This window comes from Amphiura filiformis, chromosome 4 (genome assembly GCF_039555335.1).
Source record: "Amphiura filiformis chromosome 4, Afil_fr2py, whole genome shotgun sequence".
Classification (NCBI taxonomy): domain Eukaryota; kingdom Metazoa; phylum Echinodermata; class Ophiuroidea; order Amphilepidida; family Amphiuridae; genus Amphiura; species Amphiura filiformis.
The window spans coordinates 74,441,923-74,466,972 of NC_092631.1; the positions used below are offsets into that span (position 1 = coordinate 74,441,923).

At 35.2% G+C, this 25,050-nt stretch overlaps 1 protein-coding gene across 1 annotated transcript in view; it reads right to left on the minus strand.

Annotated features, from left to right (window-relative positions):
- LOC140151409 (speract receptor-like) overlaps positions 1–6,573 on the minus strand; it is a 238,469-nt gene extending 231,896 nt beyond the window's left edge. Inside the window, exon 1 of the mRNA XM_072173738.1 lies at positions 5,612–6,573. Within this exon, the coding sequence (XP_072029839.1) occupies positions 5,612–6,073 (462 nt within the window). The 5' untranslated portion in view covers positions 6,074–6,573. The remainder of the gene's footprint in view (positions 1–5,611) is intronic.
- Between the last annotated feature and the right edge of the window lie 18,477 nt (positions 6,574–25,050).

Consider the following 25,050-nt stretch of genomic DNA (forward strand, 5'->3'; position numbering starts at 1 on the left):
TTGATTTGATTGTAATGTTTCCTTTGTAATGAAACATATTAGATAGTGCAAACTATTCCTTTTTGTATAATATACAAATTTGAGTTCATTTTGGTGAAAATCTGACACTTGTTCTGTTTTTCACCCTGTGGCGTTCGAAGCAACCTTTGACATTTCTTACAGTTTAAGATTGGTCAATGTACCATATACTTTTTCTGACTTTATATATATCTTGCGTATCTTTTTCACAATTGATTTTTTAGCTAGAAACGACGCATTTTGATTGATCATGTCACTAATTATAGTGATTCAACACTGCTGTGTCCATAGGTCCCATCCTATTCATATTCTAAAAACCTTACAGGTGCATACACTGCCAGTAAAAAGAATACTGATTCATATATTCTACTAACAAGTTATCCATTTTTGCAAAACCCATAAGCTTTATAAGACACTACCGGTACTACAAAAGACCAAACAATATGTCATCATCAATAATGCTCTGTGTCGTCTCTAAAGATCATTTCATCAAAAACACAATAAATAATTATTAATCTGCAAGGTTATCAAACCACAACTATTTTACGCATGTGAATGTCATATAGAATTTCAAATTTAAGAAATACATATGTTCATCTACTAGCCCAAAGGCTCGATAAGTTAGCTTAATATTTAACTAGTATTGGATAGCAAATGTGTAGTAAGGGTAAGGAATACGTTTCTAGTCAATAGTCATTGTGTTACATGATTGATAACGTCATCAGTTGCTTTCACCAATGTCTCTCAGAGTGTTTCATTTTATAGGCAATAATCTTTTATGCAAAGACTCATACTGTGGCATTCTTTGGACGCGGATAACAATATATATACACGGGCAAATTGCATATACGATATTAATGTAATAATGAAATTGCAAGATTATGTCGATGGTGTCGGTGCTTGTTATGCTTGTCAAAAACATTGCGGGGCATGGGACTCTCATCTTGAGAAGGATATTGTGAAAAGATGTTTATATGATCACAGTGGTAATACTATTAAAAGTATAGACGAATCCAACGAGCCAAGTCATGATCAGGATTTAGTCGGCCATTACTGGATCCCCGGCGCACCAAGCTGGTGTTGTGACTGCCCAATTGGGTGGATTAAAGCCGCTTAAAAATCGATGTTATATTGTATTGTGTTGTAAACTTTCATCATTCTTTTGTCTACGTGTAACACGGGTGATGGAATGCAGTTTAAAATCCCCGCCAAGGACGCATCATTTTACATTTCAGGCGGGGACCCAGCCATGGCTGCCACTAAGGTGTAGGAATGCGTGAATTTGGATTCGTCTATAAAGTAATCTATAGTCACTTTACCGTTGTACACGACCCTAAGAACCGTCTTTATTCAAAATGATTGAATATGGACATGACAGGATATCATGATTTGTATGGAGGCGGCAGGATTATGAAATCAACCCCGTTTTGAAGTTGTTTACACGATGTCAAAAACTGAGGGTACGTGTTGAATAATGTAGATAAATAAATCGCAGAAAAATGGATTTATTTTTGGAGAGAGAGAACGGAAAAATGGGAAGAGTAGAAAATGAGAAGAAGGTAATAATGCTATAAGACTCGCACCTAGTAAGTCATCGTCCTAGAGGGATAACGAGATTAATGCAGCGTTATTAATATTAGATAACACTTTCTTTATTCCCAGTAGGTTACATCAGAAATTATAATGTAAGCGCTTCAGTGTGTTTTAACATCATATACTCGATAGATTGTGCCAACTTAGAGGGTTTTTTCCACATCCAGATTTTGCTCCCGGATTTGCTACTGTGTTTATATTTTCTTTGAAATAAATGTCGACTCAGTGCCTTACAGGAAGAATTATTGCCTTGACAGATATGTTTGGCAAACTTTGTTACAATTCGTGACTGTACATTTTAATATGTCCAAAGCACTTATCTACACGTATGCTGTACAATGTATAGTCATGTAATTAAATATACGCATCATTGAAAATATGACTTAATAATCGTCTCCTACTGATTCGAATATTAAATACATTTTTTTCTAAGATATATAATGTAAAGCGCTCTTCAATGTGCCATTTTGCTGGAGGAGCTTAATAGCGTAGCGTTGTTAAATAGAAGGCTTGAAATCTTAATCATGGAATCACGTACTAATCTTCTAATACATTTTACCGATATATCACATCGTAAATGTTGATCCCGAAATTTGACACCATATCAGGTACAGCTATGAATAAATATTACATTGAAGGAATCAATCTGAGACTTGATCGAAAAGATCTGCAAAAAGGATAAGTGATACTATCGGAGATAAAAGCGGCTGAGTGGAATTGGCGGAGTGGAACAGTCACCAGCTACAAAGTACTTTTATCTATCTCAATGAAACTAGATTAAAAACCATCACAGGCTATACGTGGTGGCTTCATTCTATACTATAATAGCAACATAACTAAAAACAATCTTCGTGTAAAAGGAAAAAGGAAGGAAATGATTTCTTTGAAATATTTACCTGCGTGTATGTATGTTAAATATTTAACGGCAAATATTATTTAACGGCATTCAAAATAAAGTCATAGTTATATATCCAAGCATACGTTGGGTAAAAGGTCTGTTATAAAGTAGTGAGTCAGTTTCAAATTCATGGTTTTCAACTCAGAAGGTAAATGAGCCTTGAACAAATTCGCCGTGTCGTTTTTGCTGATTAAGGTCTGGATTTAAACGCGTTGTGTTCGCCTTGGCGATCACTAGAGCAATATAAACGTACGAAAAAACACTCTACCTCCATTATTGTTTCAGCAGCAAATTTATGAGTATTACCTAAGCATAATTAAAATGGAAAAAAGATGTGGCTAATGTGAAAACTTGATATGTTTTCGTTATTACAACTATATTTTGTACATGTCAGCTTGGTCAGAAGGGCGTTGACATAGGTTTACATATTGTCCCGGTATAATAAATATCATTTTAGCTCATTATTATTTTGTATGCGCATTAGTATATTGCCATAATTGCTGTGTGTTATTGTACGTAAGTAATCAACGAGCTGCTTAATTGAGCAATCTCTCTCCCTAGATTGGTTACAAAAGCCCCTAGCTAGGTATGAGAGTAGCATGTAATACACATGGGAATACATTGCTATCATGAAGGGGCGGATGGTACAGGTCAGAGCATTAAAATGAAATACCCAATGAAATGCTTGAGGGTGCGTTATACTTACACGCAGCAATAATGAGTTTTTTGTAATTATGATTGTGTACACTATACGCGAGTATATATTTACTATTTATATTATCAACGTTTCAGTTGTTATATTGCTTGTGTATGAAACACAAGTAATGCTCGCTATTATAACATAAGACGATGAATAGATATAAATTTACTCTACCAAGATTATCAATAGCATCAATGATGGGAAAGTCTATTAATTGTTAATTAGTGTGAGCTAATGACAGAAGCTAGCAGGTAGTTTATGGTATAAAATCCTTGTCAATTCCATTAAGAATATGTTATAGTATTTCTACGAATACACGATCGGTTATTACAGTACCGGTGCAGCCGGTGCCTGTGTGAGTGGTGGAGCTTTCGTCAGATGTGTCTCTGACTTCATCAGGACTGGCTGTATCAGGACTAATATCCTGAAGTCAGAGACACATCTGACGAAAGCTCGACCACTCACACAGGGACCGGCTGTGCCGGTACTGTGATAAGCGACGACGCACTCGTACAAATACTATTTCTAATTATGAATTCCCATCGAGAGTGCATAATACTTATTTCCATTAAGAATAATAAGAATTACCGATAAATATGGAGAAAGCTACAACCTTGAAAAACACAAACGATTTTACCGATCAGTTGAGTTTGTCAGCGTTGGCCGAACCTTAAATAACATTAACATTTAAAGCAATTAAGAATTAATGCATCAAATATCTTATGGTATGTTTCTTCTCATTTTCTTAGTTGATAACTATATCATGTTTAAACTTGATAACGCGTAAAACGTTGGTTTCGTGATTAGACAAAGCAATTTTGTTTTACAATTCGGAATCAATAAGTCAATCAGGCCGTTAATATTTGTCAATTTAAACTTGACATTAAAACTTTACAATCGCTCTGTAACTTGAATCGAAATTGTTAATGATACCGTTTTCTTGTCAAATGAATATTTGACATTTTATAACTTAATACAAAAGAAAAACATGTAACGCATCAACTTTTCTGCTGCTACAATGTGCTTACGGGCTACATAATAACATGGAACTATCCGATTCACAGATTCATTTATCAATAATCTGTCCAAAAAATGCCTACGTGCGTTATCTACGAAATAATCTAAATCCATTTCTGTGTCCTACTAACTGATTCAGACAACTCAACAGATAAGACTGATGCGGCAAATAAACCATTTTGACTATTAACGATGATCTACCAAAAGTAGTGAGCTGATGTTTTATACAAGTACTGCATATACCAAATATGAGATTTGGAGTATAACGAAGAGATACATACAAGCACATTAACCCTACTTTATTATGAAGTTTAATCGGTTCTAGTTAATGTCATCATAAATCTTATCCTAATGTATCTCACTATTTTCCTCCATACTTAGGGTTATTTCAATGTACCGTTCAGATGATGTACAATACAGAAGTAGTACATATGTGTATCATTAAAAGTAAATTATAATCCATTGGCAGATCTTAAAGGGACACACATACATTTTATATTCACAACATGTGGCCATAAAAAGCTAATTTGATTGTGATGATTCATATTTTACCTCTTTTGTAAATATCCGTTAGCCTATCATAGCGCTGTCCTTTTCGCGTACTTTATGTTCCAAATTCCAAATTGTAGCCCGTGACAAAAATGTTTCAATGTGAAAATTTGATGTTTTCGACTTATTCGTTGCAGGCAGGAGTGAGAAAGTAACTGGACAACCATAACAAACATTCGCAAAAACGGACAGTGTAGAAAATGTATCGTCCAACGGTTACAAATCTTTACGTGCCCCTTTAAGTAGTCAGTCTTCCATATTTTGCCAGAGCACTTATACTATTAAAGTATTGACGATATTTGTATCCGACGTTGCTGCGTGTTTAGTCATGCAGAAGAATGCGTTTAGGTATATTTATTGATAGTAATATTTTATGCACATTGATACATATGCGATTAACAATGAGCTCAAATTAGTCTACTCTTGAACTCCTAATGTCGTTCTCAATTTATCTAAGCATTTTTCATCTCATGCGCTGGTTTGAAAGGCACAATTTAGCAGCAGTAAATAATATTTAAAAAGATAAACTGGACATGAACGCAACGCATAAGGTCTTCATACAATTTAAACATCCGAGTGTAGTTGTGTGACGACAGTGAGATAAATAATCATTTTTATATTTAAGAAACACACCTATTGTCACTGCAATTTCAACCGAAACTCGGCTCAAAACTCACTTTATCATTATGACATTAAACTCGATGGTTTTTTATGCATTATATACCGATGCAAATTACTCTAATTTTCTACTTATGATATTGCTTGAAATCGGAATCCTTGAATAGGCAATAAAAAAGAGAAAAACAAGAAATGTTTTTTATTGAAAGCTAACTTACATATGATATCATTGGTAAATTCCATGCCGCAGCTACGTGAGCTTCAGTTTCACAAGAGATGTCGAGACCAAAGAAAGCCACAACATCATTTCTCCAAAGTTGTGTAAGAGATTTGATGCTTCCCAATTCAGTTGCATTTGTATCCACGAACATGTAGTCAAAATAAAAGTCTGACAACAAGTCAGTTCTGTTATTAATTTCATGTTTGGCAATGGTTATAGCTCCACCCGTTGTCCTTACCAGCCGATTAAAACCGCTTTCATAAGTCCCTAAAAATCCAACAAGTAGGGTTTCCTTCTTCGATTCACCGGATCCCATTTCATCTTCAATATCGATGTCTTCGGCAACATTTTGCGAAGTCACAAAACCGCAAAAAAACACAAGTAGGCCTATGTATAATGATACCACCTGAGGAAACCTGATTCCACCTGTACCTGCCATCGTATTGTTTACTAATGTCATGCTGTTGATATTTTAACACAGCTTAATGTCGCTACTCCGCGATCTGGTTAACAAAATATGATATCCAGCAAACATGATAATTCTCTACAGTCAAAAAGTTTGAGTTAGACTTCCGGGCATTTAACCTTATCAAACTAACACTGTTGTGAGAAAAACTACGATAAACTATAAATGACAGTCTTTGCGCCACACTCGGTGCTCAACAAAACTCTCCAATAAGTGAACTATCTCAACATGTCATTTGAATGTGCGATGTAGAAAACAAACTGCTTAACCTTGCAGCCACAAACATGCCTTTTTACCCAGAGGTTCGAAGGTAGGAAAAACAGCTTCTGATTTTGCTTCCACGTTTGTTTGAAGTATTCGTAGTTGTGCAGTAATTAAAATAGCGCTCGGAGTTGATGTAGAAATTGCTCAGTATCATACGTATAGGAAACACACGCGGTGCCATTTAACGTGGCACGCCTTTCAGATGGCACGAGTGCTATGCGCTCATACGAGATGTGTTGCCAGTTACACTGCTTGACGAACGAATTGGACAAAATGTATCCCACAATGCTTCAGTGGTGAAATAGTTGTTTTTGCGCAGTGGTTTGGCTTTTCATTTTTACCGCGTCCGTTTCATAGCGAATACAATTCATGCCTTGGTGTATTCCTGATGGTTTTATCATGAATTTCTGTACAACATTTCATTTTGTGTTATTTTACAGTTAGTCAGTCTCGATCAAAAATAAAAGTCATGTATTAGCAGATGTTGAAAACATAAAACAATGGGAGCATGAAGCAAATTTTATTATCAACATTGTATAATGTACAACTCACTTTTTATGATCGGTAAAAAGATGAATTTCATAAACAGAATTGGAATATATTAAAAAATGACAACTTTCTGTTATGTGTTGCAGACTAGCTCAGAATTTGATGCTTATAAAAGGTTAGGGAGCAGCACACAGCTGCCCGCTACAGGAAAAATGTCAAATCTTTTATATGATAGTATGCAATATTGCATAAAAGAGGCATTCATTTGGTCGTTCTGATGAAATGAGAATTGAATAATGTAAGATTGAAATAAGAACCCACGACAACACAAAGACATGTGAAAAAAGGAGCCAATCAAATGAAATTATTGTCATAATTTAATCCGGAAATTAGTAATTTTAAGTCGTTTATCTATGAATGTTTGAATCTAAAACAAAACGGATAATGTGCAGGGCACATAATGTTGCACGGGAAATTTGGCAAACAGCACAAAGTACAAGGAGAATAACACATTGTTATAAACCATTTTATGATGTGAATGATCAACATTAATGTTGTATAGATATTAGACTACAACGCCATAATTTCTTTTTCCCTGATCGTTAATGGGGAACACTCTGCATGGACGTTCATTGGAAGCAACGATTCAAAGTTCAGGCTATTTAAAATTCATGACTTAAATATCTTAAAATCCAATTACAGACAATCATTCACGTGATTAGGTATATACATGTACACTAAGCCAGAAAAGAAACTTATCACTTTGCACAAGGTCGTATCTTAAAAATCCTGAGCATCAAAATGAACTAAAATTTCACACAGGATTACTTCAATAGTCTACTCTAAACACATGCCAGTAACCACACAGTTGTCCATCTGACACAACAGCAAAATGTACTGACATGGAACAGCTTTCTATTACTATTCCACTTACTCTTTGGAAATTGTCATCTGTGTAAGGATCTTATACGCATTCTCACAGATTTCTTGTGCTGGGTGCAAATTATTGGGTCGTGAATGTTGTCCAGGAAGCTGTTCAATATCAGTGCATTTTGCTGTTGTGTCACTTGTTCTCCAATCTCACTTTTTGCTTCTTTAATACACAGAAGAGGATACGTTCAACCGGAAGTAAGGATCAACAATCATCATTCTGATGTTGCCTATCGACCATGATAGTTGAAACCGTTAGTAAACCTAAACAAATTTAAAATAAATATCTTATAATGTCTACCAAGATACATGAGAGTCTATTCAGTGATAACGTGACTTTTTTTATATATATTCGGATTTCTTTAAGTTTAATCGATGAATGCTAAACAGCTAAACAGATAAAGGTAGGGGAGACCGGATAGTGTCCGCCCACTATGTGTTTCTGATCACGTGACTGTTGGGAGAGTACAATGATGATGTGATTAGCTAAGTACCCAAGAAAACAATACAGTCCGAGACAACTCGCTACAGAAATTATCGTCAAAAACGTTTCCTTTTTTTGAATTAGTAATATTTGTATAATCTCAAAACAGAGACGGTTTTCATTCGTGTTTGGCCATGTGTCTTTATTGGGACCATTAAAAGGGTGGCGGCGTAACATTTTTCTTGAAAAATAAAACGAACACTATCCGGTCTCCGTTCAATTAAAATGCTGAAGTAGTGCAGTAGAGACAACAAAAGAATTAAAATAGCAGTTATATTTACCTGTATATCCTACACAAAGATGAATATGTTAAAAATAAAACCAGCAGCCAATACCTGTACTAAGACATCCTTTAGTTGAAATCGGTTTAGAGTTAAAGAAACGGTAATCTAAACCCAGGGACGAAATCAACAGTTGTATTTTATTGATCTAATCAATGGAAAGTACGGCGCTAGTTCTCTTCTTCGAGAACGCTTTGTGTACAAATCAATAGAGCACAATGGAGCAAACTGCAACCTTTCAATTTGCATCTTCCTTGGCATTTGGATCATCGTATCTTTGTTTCTTGACCAACAAAAGATGCAGCTATTGGTTCTAATTATGACATATCTGTTTTGTTTAGGATATACAGGGGTAAAATTACTGGTACCTTAAATCCTTTGCGGTCTGTACACAATTACTTACTTAACTGGAAACTGCCAAACGAATAGATCACTACTCATAAATAGACCCATTTGATAATAATGACTCAAGCTTTTGCATGAAATAGGTCAAGTAATTTCCCTTCCTTACTTGCAAGTACGGTATCATAATCATATCTTGGTAGTTACCTCGAGGACAAATACCGTGGACAAGTAAGGCACGCACCATTTGATTTTCATGGGGTGGGGTGGGTGCAGAGATCAGTGGGGCTAACATTTTTTTGTCTATTGTTTTTCAAAAGACTCTAATGTCTCTCCCACCCCCTTAGAAATCAACTGGTTCGTCTTCATCTCTAACTAAAAAGAAATGTTATTACTTCACTTGTTTGACACGCAGTTTATCACTTATTCATTTCGGTTGTCGGTTAGGAAATGTTGTTGTTGTATGGCGAACGTGTGGTTCGGCAGTGACGGATCTCTGAGTGGGGCTGAGGCTGACTTGCTTATAATCTATGTTCTCTGAAAATGTTCAATTATCTCCACTTCAATTATTTTTTCACCAGAGGAATTATTCAGAAATATTCCTTTTATTTTTTCTGCACAAATTTAAGATTTTAATGATGAAATTGTGTTTCAGAGACAAGTTTTACTGTCTCTTTGCATTGAAACAGTGCAGAAAACTTTGGTTGCTTGTCCTCCACCACGCCTGACTGACTTCAGCATATATCACTGAGTTTGACCTATTGACCTACTGTGCAAGGGCTCTATAGTAAACAGTGACGTTCTGCGTGTAAGTCGTGGACAGCAAATGGCTTTTCATGCGGTGTGCCCTAAATTGTTTTCCATTAACTCGTTATATACGCTAGTACTATTATGTTGGTCAGTATATCAATCAAAATGATGAAAATGCATTGTACCTTATTTCAGAAAACACATAAGCTTGTGATTTACGTTGGCATAAATTTGAAACATGCGCTGGTCGTTTGGATCGCACTGCTTACAAACATGAATCGTGATAAAATTGTAGATTCCCATTGATGTAACCATGCACTTCAATGGTACAGTAGTTTTATCTTAAATAAGTTTTATTTGCTCCATAGTGGATTTATCTCTTCACTGATTTTTGATGAAAAGTTAAGCAACTAGCTTCCTGAAAACCATATATGTTTTTCGCTAGAGCAGTAGACAGCACCAAGTAAAACTTTCTGATGGAAGATGCTTAACGGTTTTGTCTTTCGGTTTTGCCTTTCAAATCAAACTAACAAAGTAGGACAAGCCTCTGTTTTCCTGTCTTTGTAAGGTATCATTGATTCTTTCAAATTGATTGTTATTTGCCAAATCTTCTAATTCAGATATCATAAGTACCATTTTAACACGGGATGTATTCCATACGTTTTTATGACATGTAACTTTGATACAAAATACAGCTACAATTTTGCTAAAGATATATTTCTAAAATTTAGAATACAAATTAAAATCCTTAGTAGCTAATGCATTTTGATAGCTGGTCGAATAGAATTACCCGGCAGTATTGCTAATAATGGTGTGCAAAGTCATACATACGGTAATTTATGAAAACAATATGATCTGACCAGTTCAGATAGAGTAGCCAATATTAAATTAATCTCCAGGTAACGTAGTCAGTTATTGACAACATTGCAACAAGCGCTTTAAAAAGGTCAAAAACTATATCAGTATATTTGTATCGTTTAGTAAAATGAGTTATTTGTCGTATTTTTTCCTATTGACCCAGCAGGGTCCCAAAAGTAGTTCACGATTGCTGTATGACATTAGATACATAGCCCATTTCTGTACTCAGATGAAAAATAAATTTCCTAGATTTACGGCTGAATTGAATATTTAAATTTCAGCACTTTCGTATTTTAGGCATCCGAGTTTAAGACAAGTGTATTTAGCCTTTAAAACATGAAAACTAGAGCGGTTACCGCACCAAAGCTGAACCATGACTTCGGCAGTATATTGTAGTATACCATTGTCACCTGGCGGTTCATACCTTCTTGGGATATGTGAAAAGGACTCAAAATAGGAAAATTGACCTAAGTCTTATTAGCAGTGTCACCCCCGATGGGGAAATTATTGTAAATATATAATATATACTTTATTCTCTTTGATTTGACACCACACATGGAGTCATACTTTCTTTGCAGTTCAAGATATGAAAATGACCCACAATTATGAATATTGATCCAGGTCTTTTGAGGAGTGTCACCCCCGAAATTATTTTAATTATATTCTTTAGTAAGTAAGTAAGACTCATATAGTCTGATGCCATTTCATGGTTCAGCAATAACATTTTTTCCAGCGTTATGCTGTGACATGATAAATTCATACAGATAAAAAATAAATTTTGACTTTTATATACTTTACTACGGTAATTTCCTAGATTTACGGTTGAATTGGTTGTTTAAATCTCAGCATTTTCGTATTTTAGGCATCTGAGTGTAATTCTTGTGTATTTAGCCTTTAAAACTGAAAATAACATTTGCGTTCCTGGAATTTTCAGTCGACATTTCGACTTTCATCAGCAGACTGGCAAAACGAAATTAGAGGTCAGCGACCTTTCGGACATTGCCCCCCCACCCAATAGGGTCGTAGACTCTTGGTAGCTTGTACCGGTCCCGTCTCTGTTCATCCATGGCTGATTCACTCTGCTATATATGGCTTCCTTCGCACCACGCTCATAATATCTGGGTTCCTTTGAACATTGTCCGAGTCTATATGACTTTAAAGTGACTTGACAAGTCTATAAGTATATATTTTGTGATCAAACGTTTAAACCACTAAACTATGTTTAACTTATTAGTACTTAGCCAGTATTCTTCTTCTTGAAGATAACAGAGTCCTTACAATGTTCTGGACGGCTGCTGTAAATATCCTTAATCACTTGTCCTGCGAAAATCAGCGAAGTCCTTTGTACACTTGCTAAATATCCTTGCGTATGAAATCCTCACACGAAAATGATGCTTCTTTCTCCAATCATTTATCTTCTTGCGCTGCTTTCTCCAAAAGTTATCTCCTTGCGCTGCTTTCTCCAAAAATGGTGCTATTTCCACCTTTCACACAATATCTTCAGGAAGCGGGACTGCGATGCAGTTGTCCCCACTTATGTAGACTACTCCGTAGTCCACTTGCCCATTGTCATGAATGTGCATACTTTGGATATTGCATTTAAGCTTAAAACTCCGATTTAAATAATAATTTGTGCACAATTGATAGATTTTCACAACTGATCATCTTTTCAGTCACCGTACTCCCTCTGTATGTTAGCTTCCCAAGTGGACTACTGACTTTGCCTTGAGAGTTAGGCCAATTTCTGGCCTAACTAAAATTGGTGATGATGTAATGCATCTTTAAAAATGAATCTGGCTTGTGATTGGTCGCCCAGATCTCGTTATTGTTTAAATCCTCCCGACGCGTACTGGTACCATTATAACTATACATGGTACACAACTATCTAGGGAATGCGGCGCTTTTGTGCTGGTGGATGAACGTATGCATCTAGCGCGTATTGTACCACCATGCTTAGTCTTGTGGTTAGATTTTATTGATAAACAAGTATGATTGACAGTGTGCGAGTCCCGGGGTAAAGTTCTGCTTAAAGTGAAAGTCCATAGTCGATTTTAAATCGTAATAAACTGGCAGATTCTAAAATTAGAATTGTTCAGTATTGGAGTGCCATTACAGTTATGCCATTATGATATGTTGCATTCAATAATATAAGCCTACGTATACTTTACTTTTACTGTCACAAATATAATTATATAAACTTTTTCATAACCATTTTATGCTAGTATTTTGATGTAATAAATATCAGTATAAATTCGAGTTCAACTGAATGCGTTCATCATGATTAATAACGTATTTTTATTTATCAAAAATCGACTATGGCATAGTCTACCACTTATGTTAACAGTTGCGTTGAATAAAAAACCATAGATCATCATATTTATATAATCTATGCATAAACCAGACTTCAGCAAGTCGACAGAAGAATATATATTCCTTTCTGTTAACAAGTACGCTCTTTGACGTATTGTAGATCTTCTCCGACAACACTGGCAGGTTAGTGCATTGACTACCTAAAATAATTCTGGTTTGCAATTTCCTTTCTTTGAAGGAATTAGACTGTAAGCATATTAGCTAGCTAGCCCAGATCAACACTATAAACTGTGAAGAATTATGTTTACGTTTTATTATATACCAAGCAGTGGGAAATCCCAAATATTAATAGCCAAATGTGATCTTGAAAATTCCCAAGCCTTAATAACAACATTAACCTTTCACATGACATCACTTCCTGAGGGGAATCCCCTGTGATGTCATATTCACTTTACAATCTCAGGGGGAATTCCCATAATATGATCCAAAATTAGAAATGATTCAATTTGTAAACACAGTTAAACCATCAAATTAAATTACTCAGGGCACATCACAATACGAACTTTCATTATAATGAAAATAGTGTTATAATATATTCTTTCTCTCGTTTACGGCGGCATGGGGGGAAATCCCCCCTGAAATTGTTATTATTATTATTATTATTATTATTATTATTATTATTATTATTATTATTATTATTATTATTATTATTATTATTATTATTATTATTATTATTATTAACGATAATCATAAACCTAAGATGAATGGGGTCTTCGTCTCGTACTTTCGACGTAAATCTATGATTCATTCTTTAGCTATATGCATCTGGTCGTTGACATGTATCCTTGCTTCTAGAGTCACTAGGGATAATGCATTTAATTGGCCTGGACACATTCGCTCATCGCTGGCGATAGAACCGTCAAGTCCACTAAGAATACTGCAGCGTATGACAGGTACTTACAATTGGCAGATGGCTCTGACCGCTGTATTGGTCTTCAATTTAATGCGATGCAGTGTGTCAATTGTAGCCAAATCGTCGTTTCGCGTCATCTTAAACCTAACGCGCAGCTTTTTGCAGTAACGCAATGTCCTATTGCGTTGAAATTTGGAACATACATCATTGATATGTATGTCTAGACATGCATAGAACGAAATTTCAAAAAAGAAATTAAGTGCCAAAACGACGCATTTGCGCACTTTTTTCCCACGAAATGCGATATTCTGCTGAAATAAACGAGTCTACTGCTAAAAGCGAATGCGTGATAAAAAAAATCCGTTCTATGCGTTTCTAGACATGATTATCACAAACATTATACGCCAAATTTGAACAGAATTGATCAAACCGTTACCGAGAAAGCTGCGAGCAAATATACCCAAACAATCAAATATGGTATCCATTGTCATGGCAACGATCCATTTATAACACTTTTTTGCGTGAAAATTAAAAGTTTCATCAGGGTACACAATCAAACCAAATTTTGAAGTTATTCGGATGGATTGGTCACATTTACAACTTCAGTGTCACCTTAAGTGTAGGATATCTTTTCCTTGTAAACCTGTGCTTCCTTGACTCTTGAAATAATCGTTTAAACCAAAGTGGATTTCGCGTGATCAACATGATCAAATGGATATGGTGGTGAGGTTCTGTGTGGTTTTAAGTTGCATTGATAACGTTATCATATTTGTGTGTTATTCTACACTACAGCGTCCAAGTTTATTACCTTCAACGTTCATGTTGATGGTCGTAATATCGCTATAAAATCCTTAAAAATGAGAAAGTGCAGTGCCTAAAACTATTCCAATGTTTAAATTCTGCTAATATCTTGTTCAAATACGACAAATAAGGCATGTTTTATAGATTCAAATCCCCTGTAGCTATCACTGCTTTTAGTTAGCTAATCACACAGCGTGAATGATTTCTAATGGGTCTGTATAGGTGATGACCGAAATCTATATAAATTTATATCTGATTACATCCGCTTTTATATTTCCAGCAACGATCAATAGAAACATTACTATTGAGTGGGTTTGTAAAAAAAAAATTCTCGCGATTCACAATACAATGCGCCGCCAACGGTTGCTCTTGCTAGTCCAATTTTTGACCTCCAGGGTCAACATCGCCTTCCTAGCCACCATTGGATTTTCACGTTATAGGTGCTAATAATAATGCTGAAATAGCTCCACGAAGGATTCCATGTGATCAATATATTGAAAATGGATCTACTACAATTATTGTTTAGTGTACATTCGCGTGTAACATAATTATTTTGACACACACAATGACATGTTCCTGTGTTGTATTCGTTTTAGGGGCCGTCCATAATTTTCGCCATTTTCAATTACGTACAAAGCGTGCGTAACTTCTTACCCCCTACGAGTAGGCCTACTACTAATAGCAAAATTGAGATGTTGTGTGTGTGGGGGGGGGAGGGGGTTTGGTTAGAGTTTAGGTTAAAAGTTCGTTTAGGGTTACGGTTATATTAGTATTCCAGGAGGACAGTTGGTTCTGGATTAATGTTTTTACAGATAAGTTGAGAAATGCTGCAAAAACTTCCTTTTTAAACCATATTTTGCATGAAAACGAAAGCCATCGATAAATTAAAATATAGCTTAAAATGCAGCCCGAATCAGAACTAAATGACTAATGCACTCCAAAATCTGCTGAACATTATATACTCTCGTTTCCACAAAGAACCCCCGGGACACATCATATAAAACCAGGAGGACATCTATTTGCTATGTTTGGTTATGTTCTTGCAATTAAACTTTGGGTTTCATGTCTTTTGTCGAAACAGTGACATCCACAGAACCTTTGCTGCCATTGATCCTAGCGCAGATAAACTGTTTTATAAGTATTTTGATATGAAATAAATTTAAAATGCTGGCATATTAGATTCAAAATGAAAGAGAAAATCATTGTTTGCATGGCATGTTAAAGAAATTGTTAAAACAAATTGAACAAATTTGGGTCAATTGGTTATAACTTATGAATAAAATATTGGAAAATACCGTGATTTTTCACTTTCATTTTTTTATTGCTCAAACAAGTCGCCATTTGTCTTCGTACACATGCCCAGGATTTTTACCCCCTCACTCTTACGTACGCTTTGTACGTTAGTGAAAATGGCGAAAACTATGGATGGCCCCTTACGCGGGCTTTAGATGTCGACATTTTCCCATGATGCACTGCGTATTTTGGCTTCTCCCCAGCTACCGCTGGAGGCGCATCGTATTGTGAATCGACCAAATTATTGGTAATGTTATTGGATATACAAAAGACGGGATAATATGGTCATTTTAAATGAACTTATTGACATTTTAATTGTTAATTATCTAACAAATAAATTATGAAAAATTAAATACTAACAGACACATACGCCAATTCTTACATGCAGCATTTCTGATTTATATATGCACGCATAGAGCATTTGCCATCAGGAAGTTAGGGAATGTTCTCCTCTATAATATCGTAACAACCTAATCGTGACGCGTCTTCTAAACGGATCATTAAAATTCAGAGAATGAATATGAGAGAAGGCATCCAACGTTTAATAAAATAGCAGTAATATTTCGAATACTCTATGTGCTAAATTATGTATTGAAGTTTATTTACTTTGTTTTCAAAGTCTGTGTTGAATTTGAAGTACTAGTATGACGCGGTGCCCCATATACCAGGTATAAATTAGAATGAAATACCTAAAACACATCAAACATAAATACGCTATGCTTTGCTACTTTAAAAAGGTTTGAAAAATACTACCAAAATTGTCAGGCTTTAATCACTAGTAATCAGCTCTTTTCATGAAATTGCCAATTTCGTTTTTCCTGTTGAATGACACTCTATTCCTATACACCATATATTCTCTATTTTGGCGTTGAATTTCCATCCTCTTCCAAAATAATTCCTCTGAGCTTGAATGCCACTCCAACGTCACATTCTTTGTTCATTTGAATAGGTAAAGTTTTATAGGTACTACATTTATCTGTGTTATGATGTAATATGATTGTAAATGTGGATCACAAAACGTGTTTGGTACGCTATTGCACAATATAATGTTATAGGTAAGAATCCTCGATTTTTTTGCCGGGAAATATCAGTCGAATCAAATATAACTTGGCTTTCAAATTTCGAAACCAAGTTGATAAAATTGATAAACTAATATTCAAGATTTAAAGTTTTTTAGTGTTGGTGTCTGTATACCAAGTTTTGTTAAATCCGTGCTGTCTAGCTTTCTACGATTACAAGAAATGGTTCATCTTGCTCGAATTGGATAATATGTATTTCAAAATTTCAGAGTTTTTAGTGGTTTGGGTTTCAATTTTACCACATTCTTTATTTATGAATTGAATGCAATTGATGGTTTTTATTGTTTTATTATGCATTTCTATGACAGTGTACTTCGGTTATAAACGCGCTTTTATAAATCCGCACGTGACCCATGGGCACAACATACCAAAACCAGCAAGCGTAACTAAATCCTCATGCATTGACAACTATACAGAAAAGGATAGGAACTCTGTAGATAAATATCATCAAATTTACGTATTAATTGAATTGCAAATTTATTACAAATTCGGCACTGCAACATGTGCAGTTCCGAATTAGTAATATGTTATCAAAAACAACATTTTGAAAGTATTTGATGACGGAAAAAGTATTTAACGACGGAAACGTTTATAACATAATCACAAAGTTGGACAAAATAGACAATTTTGCTGCACAGCAGTCTCATGTTGTTCCCCTTTGCATTCAAATGTATAGGAAGACCACTCGCTATGTAGAAGGTCACTTCGAGACTTCTGTCTATAAGCTGTTAATGCAGCGCGAAGGTGGTCACGTGCGTATTTATAAAAGCGCATTTATAAATATAACCGAAGTACACTGTATGAGCAGATGTAGAACACATTAAGTAAGAGAAAATGAAAGCAACATTACACAACCTACCTTTGTATTTCACGTGTTGTTATGTTGAGTTTTCTGCAGAGAAAATGTGTCAATATGCAGCTCGTTTTTATATGATTGTGAGCAAGTTTTGTTTCAAAAACAGAAACAAAAACAGAAGATATAATTATAAAAAAAAATTATTAAATGGCAGTGAGCGCCATACAGCTGCACGGTACGGAAAACATGTGAAATCTTTCATATGATAATATCCAATATTGTATAAAAGAGGAATTAATTTCCAACAAGTAATTTTGTCGTACTGATGAAATGCGAATTGAATAATGTACGATTGAAATAAGAACTCACAAGAACTTAAAAGAAGAACCCATAAAAATGTGAGAGAAGGAGCCAGTCAAATGGAATTCTTTTCGTAATTTAATCTGGGAATGAGTAATTTTTAAGACGGTGATCGACGAGAGTCTGAATCAGAAACAATAGAATTACGCGCAGGGCTTATAATTCTGCGCGGGAGAATTGGTAACAGCACAATTAATAACTAGGAAAATGACACATTTGACAGCTTTCCGCGATTTTTTTCCACGTGTTAATCTATTTTGTGCGGTTCAATATTTCAAAATGTTAAAGATAAAGAGCTGAATGATCAACACTAATGTTGTGTAGATAGTAAAACGCTGTAATTTCTTTTCCATCTTTAAAGGCCCATTCAGTGATTCCAGTGAAAGTGTAAAATAGTTAAAATAATATAAATTGCTTAGAAGTGAAGAATAAGTCATTACAACTGTAATTAGGTATTGTTGTAATTACAAATTTAGCAAAAAACGAAGATCACGGCAGTACAGTGTTGAAATATGTAGCAAATTTCTCACCTTAAGGAATCAGATAGCAACGTTTGCACAGTATTTTGTGTGGGACCTGAGAGCACATCAGACACTCCAAATTGCATACTGCATACGAGGGATTAAACCAATGTATAGTTTGTACTATCTACGACCTATCCTTATTTAATTATTCAAAAAATGGTAGCAAATTGTTTATGTAGCTGAATAGATTCAGAAAAAGTATAGTTTTGCCTATCTGCTGTGTTTACTTACTGAGATAGAGTGCAAACAAGGTCAAAGGGCGGTGTCTATGGGCCACTGTTGATCTCTGATTTCCTTTGCACATAATAAGTAAAGTAAACAGTTTAGAAGGTAAGTTCTATACCGTTTCTTGATTCTTATATCAAGATGAACATTTTGCCACCATTTTGCCCCAATCGGAGTAAGTTGAAATTTTGACTCTTGTATAACCAAAAACATGTCATTTTGCCTAAAAATAAGGTTTTTGTAGAATAACCCAATAACGATAGGTCGCAAATAGTACAGACTATACATTTTATCAATGTCATCAGACGAGTAATTTGAAAGATAATCTTTCAACAAGATCGAAGCATTTTGATTTTTTTTACTTCTAGCGAAAAATGTACCCTACAATTTGGGTCCACTACCTCCTAACAGTGATCTCCCTCATGGTATTAAACATCGGTTGACACGGGTGTTAAACTCAATCCTTAACTGAAGGCCCGTATGAGATTCAGCTCCTAGACTATTATTTGTTACATATTATTTTCCATCCGTGTTTCGTAATGTAATTCCTCATCCAACTAAGAAAAATTATGTAATCATGGTAATCTATAAATTGAGTCATATGTCAGGCAACATCAATTGTTATTTCTATTTTAACCCATTCAACAAAATATTATTTTAAACATGTCATCAGTACTGCAGGTTCTTGCTGTTAAAAACAATCAAATACAAAAGAATTTGAAATCTTTTTTCAGCAATAAATCAAAATCAAATTCATCGATATAAGACATCACATATATAATGTGTTTTTCGAAAAGCGCATTTCAGAGACAGATCTAGGGGATCACTTTATGGCTTATCTTCTAAAATAAAACATACAAAGAACAACCGGTATTTCTGTAATTGAACGTGAATTTTCCACTAATCCTGCATATTTTACTCATGAATTATTCCATATAATTACAAACCTCGTTGCAGCTATTTGACAGTGGATTATTAAAAAAAAAATGCTTTCGATTTGTTCTGGTATTTCGTCTCGTAGATGAATGCGAGATATTGCAAAAACACTTTTTGTAGGGGTGAGAAACAGACATCGCCATAGGCGTTTTAGCCATTGAATATGGACGATTCTTGTTTTTGTAGACATGGTGCTGAAAACAATTTGACTGACTGCCATTGTTAACGGCATCTTGTTATTGACATAAAGGAATACAAGGGGAAGGATGGAGTATGAGTGGCATTAGAATGCAAACATACGAAGCAACACTACAATCTGCAAAATGATCATGTATACATGAGGCATGTGAAATGTAAGACCAGAGATAATACTAGAAAATAAGATGAGACACTCCGTACTAACGACCTATACCGATCTTGAGGACAGACAATTAGTCTCCTGCGGAGGAGACTATTGCGCAATTCGTAATAATTAATTTATGTAAGAGTCACATTTTGTTTCTACCAATTACAGAACAGAGTTTCACGATAATTGGCTATAAATTATGTAAGAATCACAATATCTGTGATGGCATCATGACGTCACGTCACGTGACTGTCCTCAAACTAGCGAAAGAGTGTCTCGGGCTTGGTAAGACTAGTCTGTGTTACAGGCCGTGTACCTGTATTATTCATAGGGAGAGAAATTACTGGGAACCACACACTCTCGGTCGCCCTGAGCCGCGATGAACCCCCTTGATCGCGTGTCCCCCACTATCGCGAGTCAGTCTTTGACAAAGAACTAGGTGAGACAAATTTGAGACAATATACAGTCCATGGTGTCAAATCATGTTTGATAACATTAACTAATGAAATTAGTCAAGTCATTCTTTTACGGAGTGTACATTGGCATTCTACGTGGTCTGTAAGCGTGGCATGTTGAATATGGTTTCGAAATTCGATATCCTTCGTCGTATGATCAAATATTGATGGTTCATTGTCCACGGGGAAAAGTACCAAGGACCAGCAACCACCAAGATCTGTTATTATTTGACTCTTTTGACACAAAAGCGCAGTTCTCGACTTAATCACTTCGGTGGTCGGTTACCACATTTATTATATACGTGCAACAAATGCTCAGCAGTGACAGATCTCTGAGTGGGGCTTAATGAGGCTGACTTACTTAAAATGATGCAGGGAATCTATGTCCCATGTAAGTTTATTTCAATGACGGCTTGGTGCAAATGTCGTTAAAAAAGAAAGAAATGTTTACAATGAGAGGATCCGACAGCAAATGACTCAAAATTGTAGCAAAAGGTATTGCTGAAGCATATTCCCTGGTTGCAGACCTAAAGATAACGCTTTGAATACAAACAAATCTATCAATAGTAAACAGTGACGTTCTACGTGTATGGCGTGAACAGGAAATGGCTTTTCATGCGTTGTGCCCTGAACTGTTTTCCATTAACTCGTTATATACGCTAGTGCTTAAATATGTTGGTCAATATATCAATCAAATGGTGCAAACGCATTGTACCTTAATTCGGAAAGCACATTTAAACTTGTGTATTTCCATTAGCACAAATTCGAAACATGCGCCGGTCGTTTGCTGCTCACTATTAACAAACAAGAGTCATAATAATGTATAAATTTGAATGATCATGATAATGTAGAGCAAACCCAGTTTTTGTTATCAAAATAGCAACCGTAAGTAGACTTCCATTGATTAAACCATGTATTTTAACCAACCTGCACTTCAATGTTCATATCGGCATTGTTTCATTCTGTTTTTGCATATCTATGAGAAAATAAAAATCAAGGTAAATAACAGTGCAGTAAATTATAATATTGATTACCTCCATAGTGGATTTATCTTTACATTGATTTTCTGATGAAAATATACGCAACTGTCTTTCTAAAAGCCATATACGTTTTTCGCCCAAAATAGTAGGCAGCACCTAGGCAAGCTTTGTGACTTCAATGGAAGCTGCTGAACGGTTTTGTCTTTCAAATCAAACTAACAAAGTAGAACACGTCTTTGTTAGCCTTTCAGCGTCTTCGTATTTATGATATTTGCCAAATCGTCGAATTCAGATAGGAAACCACTTTAAAATGAAATATTTTCCATACGTTTTTATAGCACGCTTCTTTGACACAAAATACAACTAACATTTTGCTAAAGATGTATTTCTACAATTAATTGAAATGGACAGTGAAATCCCTAGATAAAGCATTTTGATTGCTAGTCGAATAGCATTACACGGTTAACATTCAGTATTGATAATAATGGTAACAATACGATCTGGTCAGTTCAGGTAGAGTAGCCAATATACAATATATGAAGAGCTTATTTCCAAACCGTGTTAAGTCCACCCACCTTCAAAATTGAGATTTTGATGAAAATGGGTAGTGAGTAACTAGGCTATCCAGCAATGTGTGTGTTTTTTTCCAAAATTAGTCAAGTCCCGAGATATTGACTCACAAAGTATCGATTTTTTTTCCAAAACGTGTTAAGTCCAATCCAGTTTGGTAGCAAACTGTGTTAAGTCCACGAACACTGCCCTTGTGTGCAGCTTGTAGGCAGATAGCAAGGCATAGGGCTTCCAATAGTCAATCGCCCAAGTTCTGCATGATTGATAACATTGCCTTGCTTTGCGTCTTCGTTCTTGTTTGGTCCTGAGACAAGTATACCTGATTTTGGTCTGCATAAAAAGTTGTTGTTGTTGTTGTTGTTGTTTTGGGTTTTTTAATATTAGTAGGCTTGATTTGTATGGGATTTCTTGAATATTTGATAGATACCTCCAGAATACATGAACAGGGTGGGAAGGGGGAGAGGGAGAGATTGTGATGGTAGAATTAATGTTAGAGGATGGTAGTAGGGTTAGTTTTTTATATTATTATTTTGTATGATTATCAAAATGTGCTACTAAATTCAAGATATTATTTTAAAGTTAAAGGTATAAAAAAACTTGAAGACTAAAAAACTTACGACTGTCAATATGAGATTAGGGTGGCAGCATGGGGAGGGGAAATTGTGATAATGTGATAAAACAAGGGGATATTCTGGGTCATCACTTATTGTCAGTGAAATGATGTTTGTTCAATTCTGAGAAATGCAATACAACTAAGTTTTGAATTTTATACTATTTTAAACGTCACATTTTGGTAAAAAATGGGCGGGAGGAGGGGGTTCGAGATGCATGGTGTTTTTGGCAAACTTGTGTTTTATAGTAGAGAGAATCACATTTTGTATGTATTTAATAAATTTGTTATCTTTTAAGACCAGTTTGAGAAAAATATGGTTAATTCTGTGTTACAGATACTATGTTTTGTGTCAAAATGTGTTAAGTCCGTGCCAGAAATTGCGTTTTGTGTCAAAACGTGTTAAGTCCATGCTATTTTTAAAACAAATTAATTCATTAAAAAAAATCAAAAGTCTCTAGATTTTAACTTAACATGTTTTAATGGTCTTATATATGTCACCTTCACTTCACTGTAATTTTATAGAAATCGAACTTTTTTTCATTGCCATATAGAAAATTCCAGATTTTCTTCAAAGTGAATCTTGTGGACTTAACACGGTTTGGAAATAAGCTCTTCATATAGGTAACGTAGTGATTTATTAACAACATTTTGACGAGCGGTTTATAAGGTCAGAAAACAACTAGGCCTATATATCTAGTAAGGGCACACCACTAAATAAACGTCCCATTGATACACGTGAAAATACAATAAAGTAAGTTTGTTTTTCTACCCCATTTATTATTATTATTATTATTATTATTATTATTATTAAATCAAAATAAATAAATTTGACTCCAGCAAAATTGAAGAGGTTGAATTTTTTTATGAATTTTAATGTAAAATTAATGCTCAGTTTCAATTTTGTTTCTGATCGCACCGCAACTTCGAAATTGTAGCCTGTAGCCAAGGTCAGAGTTTACATGTTCATAGATATAGCCTAGGTCACGTATGCGCAATGACCGTGTCTCTGTAACGTTCAGTAAATACGCTATGAGAGGACTGCGTAGTTCGTTTAAAAATGTGAACTGAGCCTATGTACGCCTTAGGATTTTAAAGATGGCAGGCACTAGTGTATTCTGAGTGAAATTACATTGCAACGGAGACACAATGGTTTTTGTCACCGGACAGAGGAGAATATGCCAATACGGGACGGATTTTGGGGCCCTGGGCCAGGCCAAAATTTGGAGAACCCAAACTCACCACGAAGAAGGCATGTGTAGATTGTGCACTCAAGTGGCCAAGTTTTGGTTTACGTTTAATATAAGCTCGACAGTGGTGGCGGAAGTATTAAAGATGGAGACAAAATTTACAAATTTCAATTTCAAACTATTTTAGCCCAAATGAATATGAATTTGCTATATAAATGACGCAAACAATTTTGCAATTTAACCATATTTTGACCAAAAACATCGTGTTTCGGGTTTAAAACGAAAGTCTATGATATGGTTTGTTGTAGCTACGTGGTCGCTGATAGCCGATTTATGTTGGTCGGATACTGATATGAGTCTGCTGGCTCTGGTTTACATTTTGTTGGAGATTTTTTTCGGTTCTGCACAGTGTTCTTTGATGCGAGTGCCCAGTAGCATTCCAGTGTCTCCAACATATGTAAAATCGCAATTTTGACAGTGGATTTCATACACACACATAGTCAGCTGATCACACAGCGCTGATGATGTACAATGGGTGTTTTTTTTTTTGTTGTTTTTGCGATGACCGAAACTATGTTCCATAGTACGTTAACATCTGGACATTAGGAAACGAATTTGGAGAAAACCTTCTATTAATAAAATACTATGCTGAGCCACCAGCCTGGGTGGCTCACGTTCCAGTAATTTCAGATGATTGAGCTCAGTAATACATCAAAGAATGTCTTCCAATTCATGAAAACAAATAGATAATCAGCTTATCGGATTAAAAGCTTAGAGGGAAGGTCTTGCTGCTCAGCGAGTGTTTGTAATTATCAGAAGGTTTTCTCCAAATTCATTCTCTAATGATATATCCGGTATATTCATGCATCGATCAATGTAAATTGAAAATACTGTTTTCTTTTCATTAATTTTGCAACATATACCCTGGTGCGTTGGTTTATCAATATGTTGATTGTGTTACCAGATTGTTCAATTGGACATAAACAAAAAACAGGAAAAACAAGAACATTAATAAAATGAACTTTATAAACTTAATTAAATTATATTAAAAGTTGTTGACAGTTTTGTTTAAATGCATTTTTTTAATTTTCTGGAAGAGGATCATTTGGATAGTTCAATGTTCAATTTGTAGCTAAGTTCTATGAAACATATCCATGTACAAAATACTCACATTTTATGGAGACT